The following is an 11,827-nucleotide window of genomic DNA, read 5'->3' as shown; positions in this document are numbered from 1 at the left end:
TAAAAAATATATATAAAAATGTAATTGCGTTTTTTTTTTATCCCACAATTCACTTTTTTCTTGCAAAACTCATTCTATGAAAAAAAAAAAAAAATCCAAATTGTAAGATATAAACTGACAATTGTGTTTAAAAAAGTCGTAATTGGCTTTTTTTATTTTTTCATTCCGTGGTGGAAGGAAAAAAAAATTATATCTCACTTGCAATTTTTTCCTTTTTTTTTTTTTTTTTTTTTTTAATTCTGTGGTGCCTTCCATATCGATTAGTGTATATATATATATATATATATATATGAGAATAAAAGGTCTAATTAAGTTTGTTCACCATTGAAATTAATCATGTCTATTCAGATGATTTGGATTAAACTACTCACTTCCTATGGATTACTTTTATAATGTCTTTATGAACTATTTTTGGGGCAAAAATGAAGAGAGGTGATGAGTAAATTACTTTTTTTATTAAGTCACACAAAATATCTCAGACTCTTGAATTTGAAAAAGTACCATGTACTGTTATTAGCTCATGAAGCACAAGAATAGATTTTTCCAAACCTGGCCAAAATACCAAAACTACCTTCTTCTAATTAAAAGGTTTGCCTGTTCAGTTATTTCTGTCAGGACACTTTTCCATATACTAAATGCTAAGCAGATGTATTACAGATTATTATTAATATAAGTCTTGGATAAGTATTTGCTCCAAAGCTGAGAAAATGGTGCTATATGGTGGACAACAGTAGCAATTTTAAACATTTAATAAATAGTAAAAATGTTCCAGCCTTGCTGACAGAATGAAAGCCTGTTAAAAAAGAATGCATGATTTTATTATTAAATGGCACTGAGATTAAATATTGCAATTTAAATTTCAGTACAGTTCAAATAATCTGTAAAGAGTAGGAAGTAAACACAAGTAGTTAGAAAGAATTGTGCTTTGTTTTGATGCAGAATTCTTTTTATGATTGGTTTATTAATTAAACATATAGGCCCTTTATATAGTAGGATGCAATACACATTCCCCAGTTTTCATCCAATTAAAATCTCTATTGTTCAGGACTGCACACTACTTGAGAGGATGCTTGTTTAAAGTGTGTGTCCCACACAGGTCCGGTGAGAAAAGCCCTTCCCCCGACTCCTCATTTCTGAGCTGTTCTCGAGGCACACACGCTGTTCCATTGATATTTCAGATTTCATCTAGAGTCTGATCCTCCTCGTGAATTATAAAGGCTGAAGTGACGTCAGCGTGAACTCGACTCCTGCGAGCGCAGACGGTTTTTCACGAGGCGAGCCAAAGCAGAGATCTTAAGCATGTTTGAGGCGGGTTTTGCACGCAATAAAAGCAGATATGCGCCGAGAACCGCGTCGCTTCACGAGCAGCAGGACTGAGGATGAGACCGCGGAGAAAAATAAACAGCAGCTCACTTTTGTTTGCGTCTCTAAGCGGAGCAACACAGTAACGGACAGAGCCGAACGCTTTATGACGTAAGCAACAAACGATACACTCTAACATTACAAACAGCTTTTGATCTTCAGATACGCGCCGATGAAGGTACATAATCTAAATCAGGCAACTATTTATTATACATTTGTATGCATGCAACCTACCAAGTGTTGAACGACCATGAATTAAACTTTAAAGTTTTTAACTCGGTTTGGCAGTTTAGGGACATTAATGAAAATACAACTATAGTTTCAGGATGTTAATTGCTTACAATAGCACTTTTGTTTATAGAATATGTCATTCTTATGTTAATAAATATGTAGATGTTTGTAAACAAAAAAGAAATCTTGTCAGGAAGACAAGAATCATGAGATGACATTAAAAGACTTTATTTAAGGAAGACAGTGCAGCCCCCAAAAACTAATTCTTATTTCAAATATTTCGGGGTTTTTTTTTTTTTTTTTAATCATTTTTAATATAATATAAATTTTTGTGTTGTTAATCATTTTCTTTTATTTATTATTATTATTTTTTAACAGGTCAGAATAAATGTTGTTTCATTTTTACATACATGGTTTACACACATTTTTACATAAATGTTATTCTGAATGACGATGGAACATTATTTCTTTTTGACATTTTTTCACAGAAGTTATTTGAAACATTTAAGTACTTTACTCACATTTATTATGCTTTTTATGTATATATAGCCTAGTCAATCTTGTAAATTTAATTTGATGTGGATATGTCTTTGACACACACACACACACACACACACACACACATAATACAAAATCCTAATTCTTTTTTTTTTTTTTTTTTTTTTTGATATTGTCACAAGTATAGTGCCATATTTTTAACTGCGTTTATAAATTGTTCACAATTTGGCTTAGCTTTGAATGTGATTTTATTTTCCCATGAAAAAAATCAAAATAAATAGTACTTTTTGAATGTTTAGTATCTTGTGCAAAAAAGAAAAGAAAACATCCTACAGTTCAATTTGTATTACTATTCAAAACATTCTAGAAATAAAGTCCACCCAATATATTCTTGAATATAAACACTAAAAAAAGAATGAATCACTGATTCTTTTTCTATTTGAAGAGTTTTCCATTTGAAATCCAATACCTCTCTCACTGTATTATTTATAAAGAACTTATTTGTTATTTGGTAGATGGATATAATCTGAACAGCATTACATCCCTCTTTCTTTAGATCTGACTGCAGTAAAATGTCCTGCAGCAGCAGTAAGTCCATTTTCATTGTCACTTACTATCACATCAGCAGCCAGGCTTGTGATTTGATTTCTCCTCACTGCTCTGTTTGTGTCAATTGCTCTGCCCTTTGTCCAGCGGACCTCTCATCCGTCCCGGGTCAGGAGCTTCTGCTCACAGTGCACCTGCTGACCGACCCCGGTGCGTCTCTGCTCCTCCAGCACACTCTGGACCGCCTGCTCAAGCGGGTCCGTCCTGGCCTGCGCCTCTTCCACGTGTCTGAGCGGGCCTGTCCCGTTCATGGCCAGCGCCCCGCGGCCGGACACCCCTCACACGCCGTCACCATATTCTTACACGAGTCCTACGGAGAAGAGCGTATTCTCAGAGTGCTGGACTTCCTGCAGTGTCCGCCGTGGCAGTATCACCATACGGAGAGCTGCGGTGCTGGAGAGCCCGGCGTTCACGCTAGTGACCCGTCCAGCGCCCTACTGAGGCCTTATCTCCTGCCCAGCCGGGACTTCTACAGCCTGGGCGCGGGGATGCCGGTGTGGGGCGTCCGGCCAGTGCACTACGGAGGGGAGGTGGTGCGGGTGACTTTACACAGCACCTATGATAACTTCGAGGACACCGTGCGTTTATATGAGACGGTGCTGCAGAGGAGGGTTGAGGAGCAGAAGACGGGCTTCTGCTGGTTCACGCTGCTCACAGAAGCCGGGTTCAGTCTGCAGCTGGCCATCAAGCAGCTCGCGCCCGGGGTGCGGCTGGAGCCGTGTTACTCCACCGTGCTGCAGTTCAGGGTGGGGGAGATCGGACAGCTCGTGCCCTTACTGCCCAACACCTGCTCGCCCATCAGCGCCAGCCGCTGGCACACCGAAGACCTGGACGGCAACAAGATCCTCTTCCAAGTAGGTCACCAGAAACATGCTCTGGTTTCTATGTGCAGTTTTAGTGTACAGTCGAAGTAGGATTTCTGCAGGTCTCAAAAAGTCTAAATTCACATTTTTCACAAATGAAGGCCTTAAAATGGTCTCAAATCAGAGCAGAAAGTCTTTGTAGAGTCATTGCATTTAATGTTGCATGCACTGCAAATATTGAATCATCCTCAGAGTTTTTGTATTTTTTCGGACTCTACTCACAGACAGTGGTTCTTGTTTTATTCATAAGCTCTCTTCATTTTGATTAGTTTCTTAAAAAGGTCTTTAAAGTGTCAATTTCACCCTTCCACAAATTAAGGCCTTTTAAGAGCAGAAAGTCTAAAATCGGCATCAAATGTTCCATGCATTACCAAAAAAAAAAGAATAATTTTTGTCTTGTTTTTTCAGTACAAATATCTAAACATCCTTAAATCTAGATACATTTACTTGAGATTCAAGATAAAGATAAGGACATCTTGTTTTCTGCAAAAATGAACAAAATGTAGTTTAAAACAAAAAGAAATATCTGGAGTCAGAGAAATAAACTTGTTTTCTATTTAAAAATGTCATTTTTCTGTCCCTTTTGGCAGATATATGTTAAAATCATAAACTCACTTGATTTTGATGCATTTATTAGTCTCCCCTTCTATTTATTTTTCTTAAATTATCTTTACTTAATCTTAAAAACGTCTTAAGTCTCAATTCACCCCTTGCACAAACTAAGGCCTTAAAAAGCTCTTAAATTGGAGCAGAACGTCTGAAAGTCATGAAGTCGTAACATTAAAAGTTGCATGAATTGCAAAAAAAGGATATCTTTGTATTTTTGTCTTGTTTTCCAATATAAATATCTAAACATCCTTTTATCAACATACATTTACTTGAGATGCAAAATGAAGAGATGCGTCTGAGAAATTGATCAAAAGTTTGAGTTTATGATAAAATGTTCTTTAACGGGTCTTTAAAAGTCTTACTTTACCTTCACAAAAGCAGCAGAAACCCTGAATACACTGGAAAAATATCCTCAGAATATGACTGTGTTACACATTTGAGCATATGGTTTTCCTATGAAATATAAATAGGATGTGTTTCATATGTTTTAAGCCATTTTCCATGAATTTAGTATAAATTGGTCTCCCATTGTCCATTTTTAAAGCAAATTCTGTTTTCCTCGTGGTTGAACTTTTACATATTATTTAAGTTGAGTCACCTTTATTTCTACAGCGCTTTACAGCTTCACAGAAAGAATGAAAAAAAAACAGGAAAAATAACAGTTGCAAAAATTCATCAGTTATGATGTTACAGTTACATCACTGTAATGATGAGATAGAGGCTTTATGATCTAAAGATCTTATTACCACAGCTCCACTGGAGGGGCCCTTGATGTCTCTGTGTTGGACCTCCATATGGGAATGAACATGTTTTTGGAGGAGATGACCGCATCTTTTCCACCACATGACTATACACGGCTGGAATCTGAGAACGATCCGCAGAATGTTTCCCCAAATCCTGCATCTAATAGCAGTTCAACTGCATTCCGCAGACATACACTTTAATATTCATCAAGAGATTTGCTGGATTGTTATTTGTTAACTATAACATGTGAAGATGGTAATGTGAATATCAGCACTGGCTGTAGGCATTAACATGAGCTGGAGGCTGTGTATTTGTCTCTTTTATACAATATATTTTTAAAGTAAAGAAAAACATTTATGGAAGCCCATTTCCACCACATATTAAAATTATGACCCTTTTTGCAATTGCAAGTTTACATTTTTGCGAATAAAATTTTATTTTATTATTTATTATTATTTATTATTTACATTTCATTTATTTATTTATTTATTAATGCATACATTAATAAACTGACTGATCATCACTGCATACTAGGGGTGGTCTTGATGGGGACTTTTTGCTTTAACATCTGTGTTTTTGTGCTTTTTATCACAAATTTTGATATTATTTTCTTAAATGCATCTGCTACAAATTCAGGTTGAATAATGCAGTAATAACATGGTAACATTCACAACATATTAATAAGTTCACTATCAGATAGAGTATAGTTTTAATTGAAAATGTTTTATAAAATAATGATTCGTCGGGTCCAAATGGACCCAGAATGCTCAGATACTACACAGATTTGGAATGCATTATGAGGGTTAAACTGCAGTTTTCTAAATGACTGTTGAACTGATAAAGCGTGGTTTTCTCCTCAGGTTAAAGCTCCAGCACAAGCGCAAGGCTTCCTGAGGTCTGCGTTTCCTCTGAGCTGTCCCAGGATGCTGCTGAGGAGCTGTGGGGCTGCCAGACCTCCTTCCAGCACTCCCTGCAGGAGGACGTCCCATCTGAAGGAGCAGGCTGAGGACCGCTGCCCCCGCGGCGTGAGGTCAGGCAGAGAGAGCGCCGGGTCAGACAGCACCCGCAGCTCTCCTCAGGGATCCTCCTGTTACTCGTCCCAGCGCAGCAGCCCCGCAGGCCTGTCAGTCAACTGGTACGAGCCGGCGTTAACCTCCGAAACATCCCTATCACACCTCCGGCTGGAAGAGGAGGAGCCAGAGACCGATGTGGACACGGGTTGTGCTGTGAAGCCGCAGGCCGCTTTTGGAGCGTCTGCTCTGCTGAAACACGGCATGGATGAGGCTGACGAGAGCCTGAAGAGTGTCCTAGCAGACACACAAGACGAGTTCTTCATCTGACTCTTCATTCTTAGTCAGATGGAAAAACATGAATGCATTTGGCAAAGCCGCTTACAGTGCATTCACCTCGCATCACGTCAAGCGTTCCCTGGGAATCACACAGCAGTGCTGTCGCTTTCATACATGATCGTCCGCTCACATCATTAATTACGCAGTCTTTTAATATAATTCACAAAGTGCATTTTAGGGGTTCAAAATAAAATGAAAGTCCTCTACTTTGCATTTTAATACAGCTTAATTAAGGATTTTGTAGCTAATTACAATTGGTCCCCTTCAGTTTTAAAGGATTATTTTATCCAAAAATGAAAATTTGCTTAACATATACTCTCTCTCTCAGGCCATCCGAGATGTGGATGTGTTTGTTTCTTCATCAGATTTGGAGAAACATAGCATTGCATCAGTGTCTCACCAATGGATGCTCTGCAGTGAATGGGTGCCGTCAGAATGAGATACAAATGAGTGTTTTGTGAAAAGTCTCTGAGTGACATTGGTATTGTCTGATGATGACAGTTTAATCACAACACACTGAGAAGTGAATATTCTGTTCAAACAGGCAGGCTGTGTCAAAGTATTTCTCCTGCACACCTGCAGAAATAGTAGAAGTGATGCTAGAACTGTATTCTGAACACACATCTTCTTACAGTGTAGCATGAGCCAAATGATTCATATGTTGTACAGTACATTGTAAACAGGTAAATGAGTGTAGTGATGAAACTAATATAAAATAATGTCATTCCAGACACAACCAGTGGGCAACTGATGTTGAAAAGACATCATAATTCATCAAAAACAGGTCAAATATGCAAATCAGACGCTGATTTGATGTAAATTGAACATCAAACATATTTCAGTATGGGATTAACGTCCTGTTTTCACCCAAATACCACTGGAATAAATTGCCTTTAAAACTGAATTTAAAGTGAAGTTACAGCATCTTGATCAAATCTTGACTAATATTTGATGTCAAATTGATTTCAAGGCGCCCGCTGAGAAAGCACTGTATTTGTCTCAGAACTGTTTATTGTATTTCCACTAAATTATTAGTACTAAAAATTTCAACTCAGCATCATTTGCAAGACTGTCTTAGTATTTTTACAAGTTGACAATGTATTTTTATGAAATGTATTAAATACATATTACTTTGTATATTTGTAAAATAATGCCATATAGGTTGGTAATAAACTAATTTAATAATTATGTAGTAATATGAAGAAGGATGTTTGAAATAAATCCTTCCTCTGTCAGTTTGGAGGATTAGCCTTCATTCATTTCGTGGCCTTCATTTAGTTTATTTTGAATGATTCAGAAAATGTATCATTCACGTTCTTTCATTACCCACAATTCTTTGCACACATTCCAATAAATAGAAAAAAACTGAATGTTAGCACTTAGCCAGAGTTCACTGAAATGTAGTTTTGGAGATGAAAACATTCATGTTTTTATTTGTTTTGAATCTTGAAGCCTCAGAAGCAGGGCTGTTTCTGACCAGTTTAACACTTTTCCTCACCTCACGGCTTATGATGTCATTTAATAAGCTTTGAATAATGTCACCCACACACCATATACATGAGTGAGTTTTTAATGTTCACACTAAAAAACCCTCAATGTATATGCTCCATGTCAGGATAATTATAGTTAACAAACTAAAACAAAAATGTTACTTGAAATAAAATAAACATGAATTGAAATCAAATATAAAAAGTTTTATTTCAGCTATTGGCCAAGGAAGCATTTCACATTTTCAATTTGTTTAAACTTACATACTAAATAAAACAAATGTATATGCATTATATATTAAAACAACACTTATATGTTCGGTGATGCATCAATCAATCATGTATAATCTTCTAGATGCATGATGTATTAAATGAAAAAAAATGGACACTTGAGTAAAATAAATGGACAATTCTTATGTCAAAAGTAACATGCTTTATTAAAGCATAAATTAGCCCAAGTACATATTATTTTTTTAGTTAACATTCTAAATAAATTAACCAAAACAAAAATATGACATAGTATTTGATGGCATCCCCAGTATGTTTTTAACATTAGACTCGATTTAGAGGATATAATAAAGCTAAGATGGTGACCGATGCATTTACATAATATTGTACACTTTTTTTTACTCTTCGCCCGTCAGCATTTTTGTCAGCCACTGCCAGCGATTTTGATGATTTTCACTAAAATTTGATGGCCTACAGCGTACAAGTACAATATGAATATCTGAATATGCAATACACCAAAATAAAGATCAAAGCCTCTACTTTTAAACAAAAAAAAAAAACAGTTTTATTCCATTTTTATTTTATTCTTAAAGCATTCTTTTTTTTTACCAACACTTGAATTGATGTAGTTTTCATAAAAATGTATCGTTTTGAGCAAAAAGATGAGAAAATCTAATTTTTATAAAAAACTACATCTGGATAATATTCAGTACGATTATCAAAGCATAAATCCAGTAAATCGCTTCCATCAACACCTCCAAAGCTTGCACAGACATATACCACTTCCTGGATCAATATTTTACTCCATAACATTATGCGGTTTTCATTTATATGCTGTCTATTACTGATGATCACATTATTCATCATATTCATCTGTTTACATGAGAGGCCTCTGTTTCTCCATAGTGATCACTGTTTTTTTGTTCAGGAGGTTTTGTGCTCGCTCAGAAGATGTGTAATAGCACCCCCGAGTGTATAACAGTGTATAACAGGGAAGCGTTGTCTCTTAAATGACGAGATAACTCGTCAATGGCGGGGAAAGAGTTAAATATATAATTTCAATTGGCTAGACTAAACATTTGGATTTCTGATTGCTGTCTTACTGGTAACCTGCTTAAATGTACTTAACACTGTGAGTGTTTCCAAAATTGCAACGTCATGATGTTACCTGTTAACCTGGGTGTTGATGCACCACACAGGAGACATCATCACATTTATAGACTGTGGTAGAGCAAGATATTTCTGTGGTGTATTATTGTGAATGTCGTCTGTCTCCCTCTGCTGGTCAGAGCAGCTCATTATCCTGTAATCAAGTTATGTTATCGCCCTGCAATATATTACAAGTTGGAGATACAGTACATCCAACTTTACTGGCATATATACAGTACACTCACAGTATATACCTTACAGCAAATCCAGCTGTGTGATTTTTTTATCATCACAAGATCTATGTACAGCTCTATGAATGTCCAAACTTTATGCACACACACACACACACACACACACACACACACACACACGCACACACACACACACACACACAGGGAGAGAATAAGACCATTTTACAAACCCATTTGGCCAATTCACTGAAAAGAAAGATTAAAATGAAAAAAAAGATGAATCACTGGTTCGTTCATCAGAAATACATGACACATAATTGCTGTAGTATTTGCAGGGAAAGCGTTTCTACACACAGCGAGTTGTAAAGCTTATAAAGCTGCAGGCCCCACACAGAAGACAGTGAAGCGTTCATGCAGCTTCTACATCATTTTCTCTTTATATGTCCTTGATGCTGAGTCTGCTTTCAGCTGGATATAAACAGGCTTTTTGGGGATATTACTTAAAGCAGAGAGGAAGATTTTCTGTGAACAAAAATTGGAACCATATTCTGGCTTCAGAAATTGTTACACAGCACTAAGTGTATGGACTACTTTTATGGTACTTGTTCAAAGCCATTTCGAAGCCAGACAGCAGCTGGGGTCTGTCTCTACATTAACAACATGATTCAAATCTAAGAGAAACGATGACAATGCCTGATTTTACTGTTTACCCTCATCTCTAAAGCTGATGTATCTCATCCACAATGACTACTTCTTTTTCAAAAACTCTTATACATTATACACAAAATTACTGAAATGACTAATTTTCAAAATTATATCAAAGTGATTTTTTACATTTTTCTGGCATGTTCTTTCACAGAAAGTCCCACTCATGTTCACTGTTTTGTGCTGGTAATGATCTTCCCAAACCCAACCCAGACATCAGAATCCATTATTATACACAAGAAACAGTGAAAAACTGCATCCCGTGTAAGCCCCTTTCTGCCGCGGAAGAAATCAACTAAGGGGAAAGTTAATTGCAACTTATTATCTCACAATTCAGACTTTTTTCTCTGAATTGTGAGTTTAAATCTTGCAAATAGTTGTTGTTTTTCTCTCTCTCTTCTTTATCTGATACTTTAGCTCAGAATTGAGCGGTACAAAAAGATGTTTTATTAAGATATAAACTTGCATTTGTAAGAAAATGGGAGTTGTGAGCTGACTTTTTTTCACCTCAGAATTGGATTTACTAGTAATTGTGAGTTTATATCCCACAGATCTGACAAAAATACAAACTCACAACTGCTAGAGAAAAAGTCTATAACTTGCAATAGCAAAAGTTAAACAAGCAATTCTTAAAAAAAAAATCCAGAATTGTAAGATGATAAGTAGTAACATTTATCTTTTCCCAGTTTTAGTTAGATGGGTGAATAACAAGCTTCCATATAAATAGAAAAAGAGGTAATTTCAACTTTATCTCACAATGCTGACTTTTTTCTCACAATTGCCAATTTATTGCTCACTATTCAGACTTTCCATCTCAGCATGTTTGCATGTTTCTATCTCACTGAGTATTGAGATTGTGTCTCACAATTCTAAAACAATGTCAGAACTGTGAGATATTAACTCAGAATTGCAAGAAAAGTCTGAAATGGGAAACAGCTGAGATAAAAGATTACTTTTTTATTTTTAATCCCATGGAGGAAACAAGTGTTCATTGCATCCTGCTGTTTTTTTTTTTTTTTGTCTTATTTTCCTCTCTGTTCTAGCCTGTACTCTTCTAGACAATGCTTGAACTCTGTATTTAAGCGCTTCTTGTGTTATTGCCTTCTTAGGACGCATTGCTTTGTTGTATCCCTTATCTGTTAGCCACTTTGGATATCTATATAGAAGTTATCACATGTCCACTTTTCACAATGCACAGAGCCATCAAGTCCCAGCCTTATATGTTTTTCTGGTTGAATATCCTTTTTTTCCACTTGGAAACTATAATAAATGTAAAAGTCACTTTGAATTTAAAACTGAATACAAAATCATGTTGCATTTGGAAAGGGACACTTGGAAAATCCCCAAAAGCAGGATTTTGTAATATACCATAACACTTGCATTACCTTGTTTTGGGAAAACCGCCTGAAGTCCAGCCTACCTTTAAAGAAGTAGAGTTTGCTGTCGAGTGGAGAGAAGGCAGCTGCTTCAATAGCCAATGACAGCTGTGTCCAGCGTGTCTGAAGAGGAAGAGGATCGCTCACGCTGCCATTAGACACCGTCCAGAAACGACTGCCCTGAAACACCAGCACTGTCCCATCCTCATCTGCAGAAAAACACCGCTTAACACAGCTCCAGGACAACTGAAGTCAGTGAGTAACAGAAGAATTGTTCTTACACATGGTGATGGCATCAAAGAAGCCCCGGCAGTACTGGGGTGTGAGGGAAGCTCCTTCAGGGTCTGGAGAAGTCTGCCAGTCCTGCATGGCCCATCTCAGAGCCCTTCCTGACCGCTGCACCGAAGTCCCTGCCGGTTTCCCTGCACA

The 11,827-nt window shown here is 36.8% G+C and overlaps 1 protein-coding gene across 3 annotated transcripts; it reads left to right on the top strand.

Annotated features, from left to right (window-relative positions):
• The first annotated feature begins 1,132 nt into the window (after nucleotides 1-1,132).
• LOC109103043 (protein FAM124B-like) lies at nucleotides 1,133-7,694 on the top strand. Of its 3 annotated transcripts, none has more exons than XM_019116360.2 (4): nucleotides 1,133-1,473; nucleotides 2,648-2,679; nucleotides 2,785-3,551; nucleotides 5,774-7,691. In XM_019116360.2, the coding sequence occupies exons 1-4, from the start codon at nucleotides 1,337-1,339 to the stop codon at nucleotides 6,251-6,253; spliced, it is 1,416 nt and encodes a 471-aa protein (XP_018971905.1). In that variant the 5' UTR covers nucleotides 1,133-1,336; the 3' UTR covers nucleotides 6,254-7,691. The 3 variants fall into 3 exon arrangements, with proteins under 3 accessions (XP_018971905.1, XP_042594814.1, XP_042594815.1); XM_042738880.1 differs by having other exon boundaries at nucleotides 1,338-1,540; nucleotides 5,774-7,694; XM_042738881.1 differs by having other exon boundaries at nucleotides 1,341-1,473; nucleotides 2,607-2,679; nucleotides 5,774-7,694.
• The last annotated feature ends 4,133 nt before the right edge of the window (nucleotides 7,695-11,827 follow it).

Source organism: Cyprinus carpio, chromosome B15 (genome assembly GCF_018340385.1).
Source record: "Cyprinus carpio isolate SPL01 chromosome B15, ASM1834038v1, whole genome shotgun sequence".
Taxonomy (NCBI): domain Eukaryota; kingdom Metazoa; phylum Chordata; class Actinopteri; order Cypriniformes; family Cyprinidae; genus Cyprinus; species Cyprinus carpio.
Note: the sequence above shows the minus strand (reverse complement) of the source record. Positions and strands in the feature narration are given on the sequence as shown.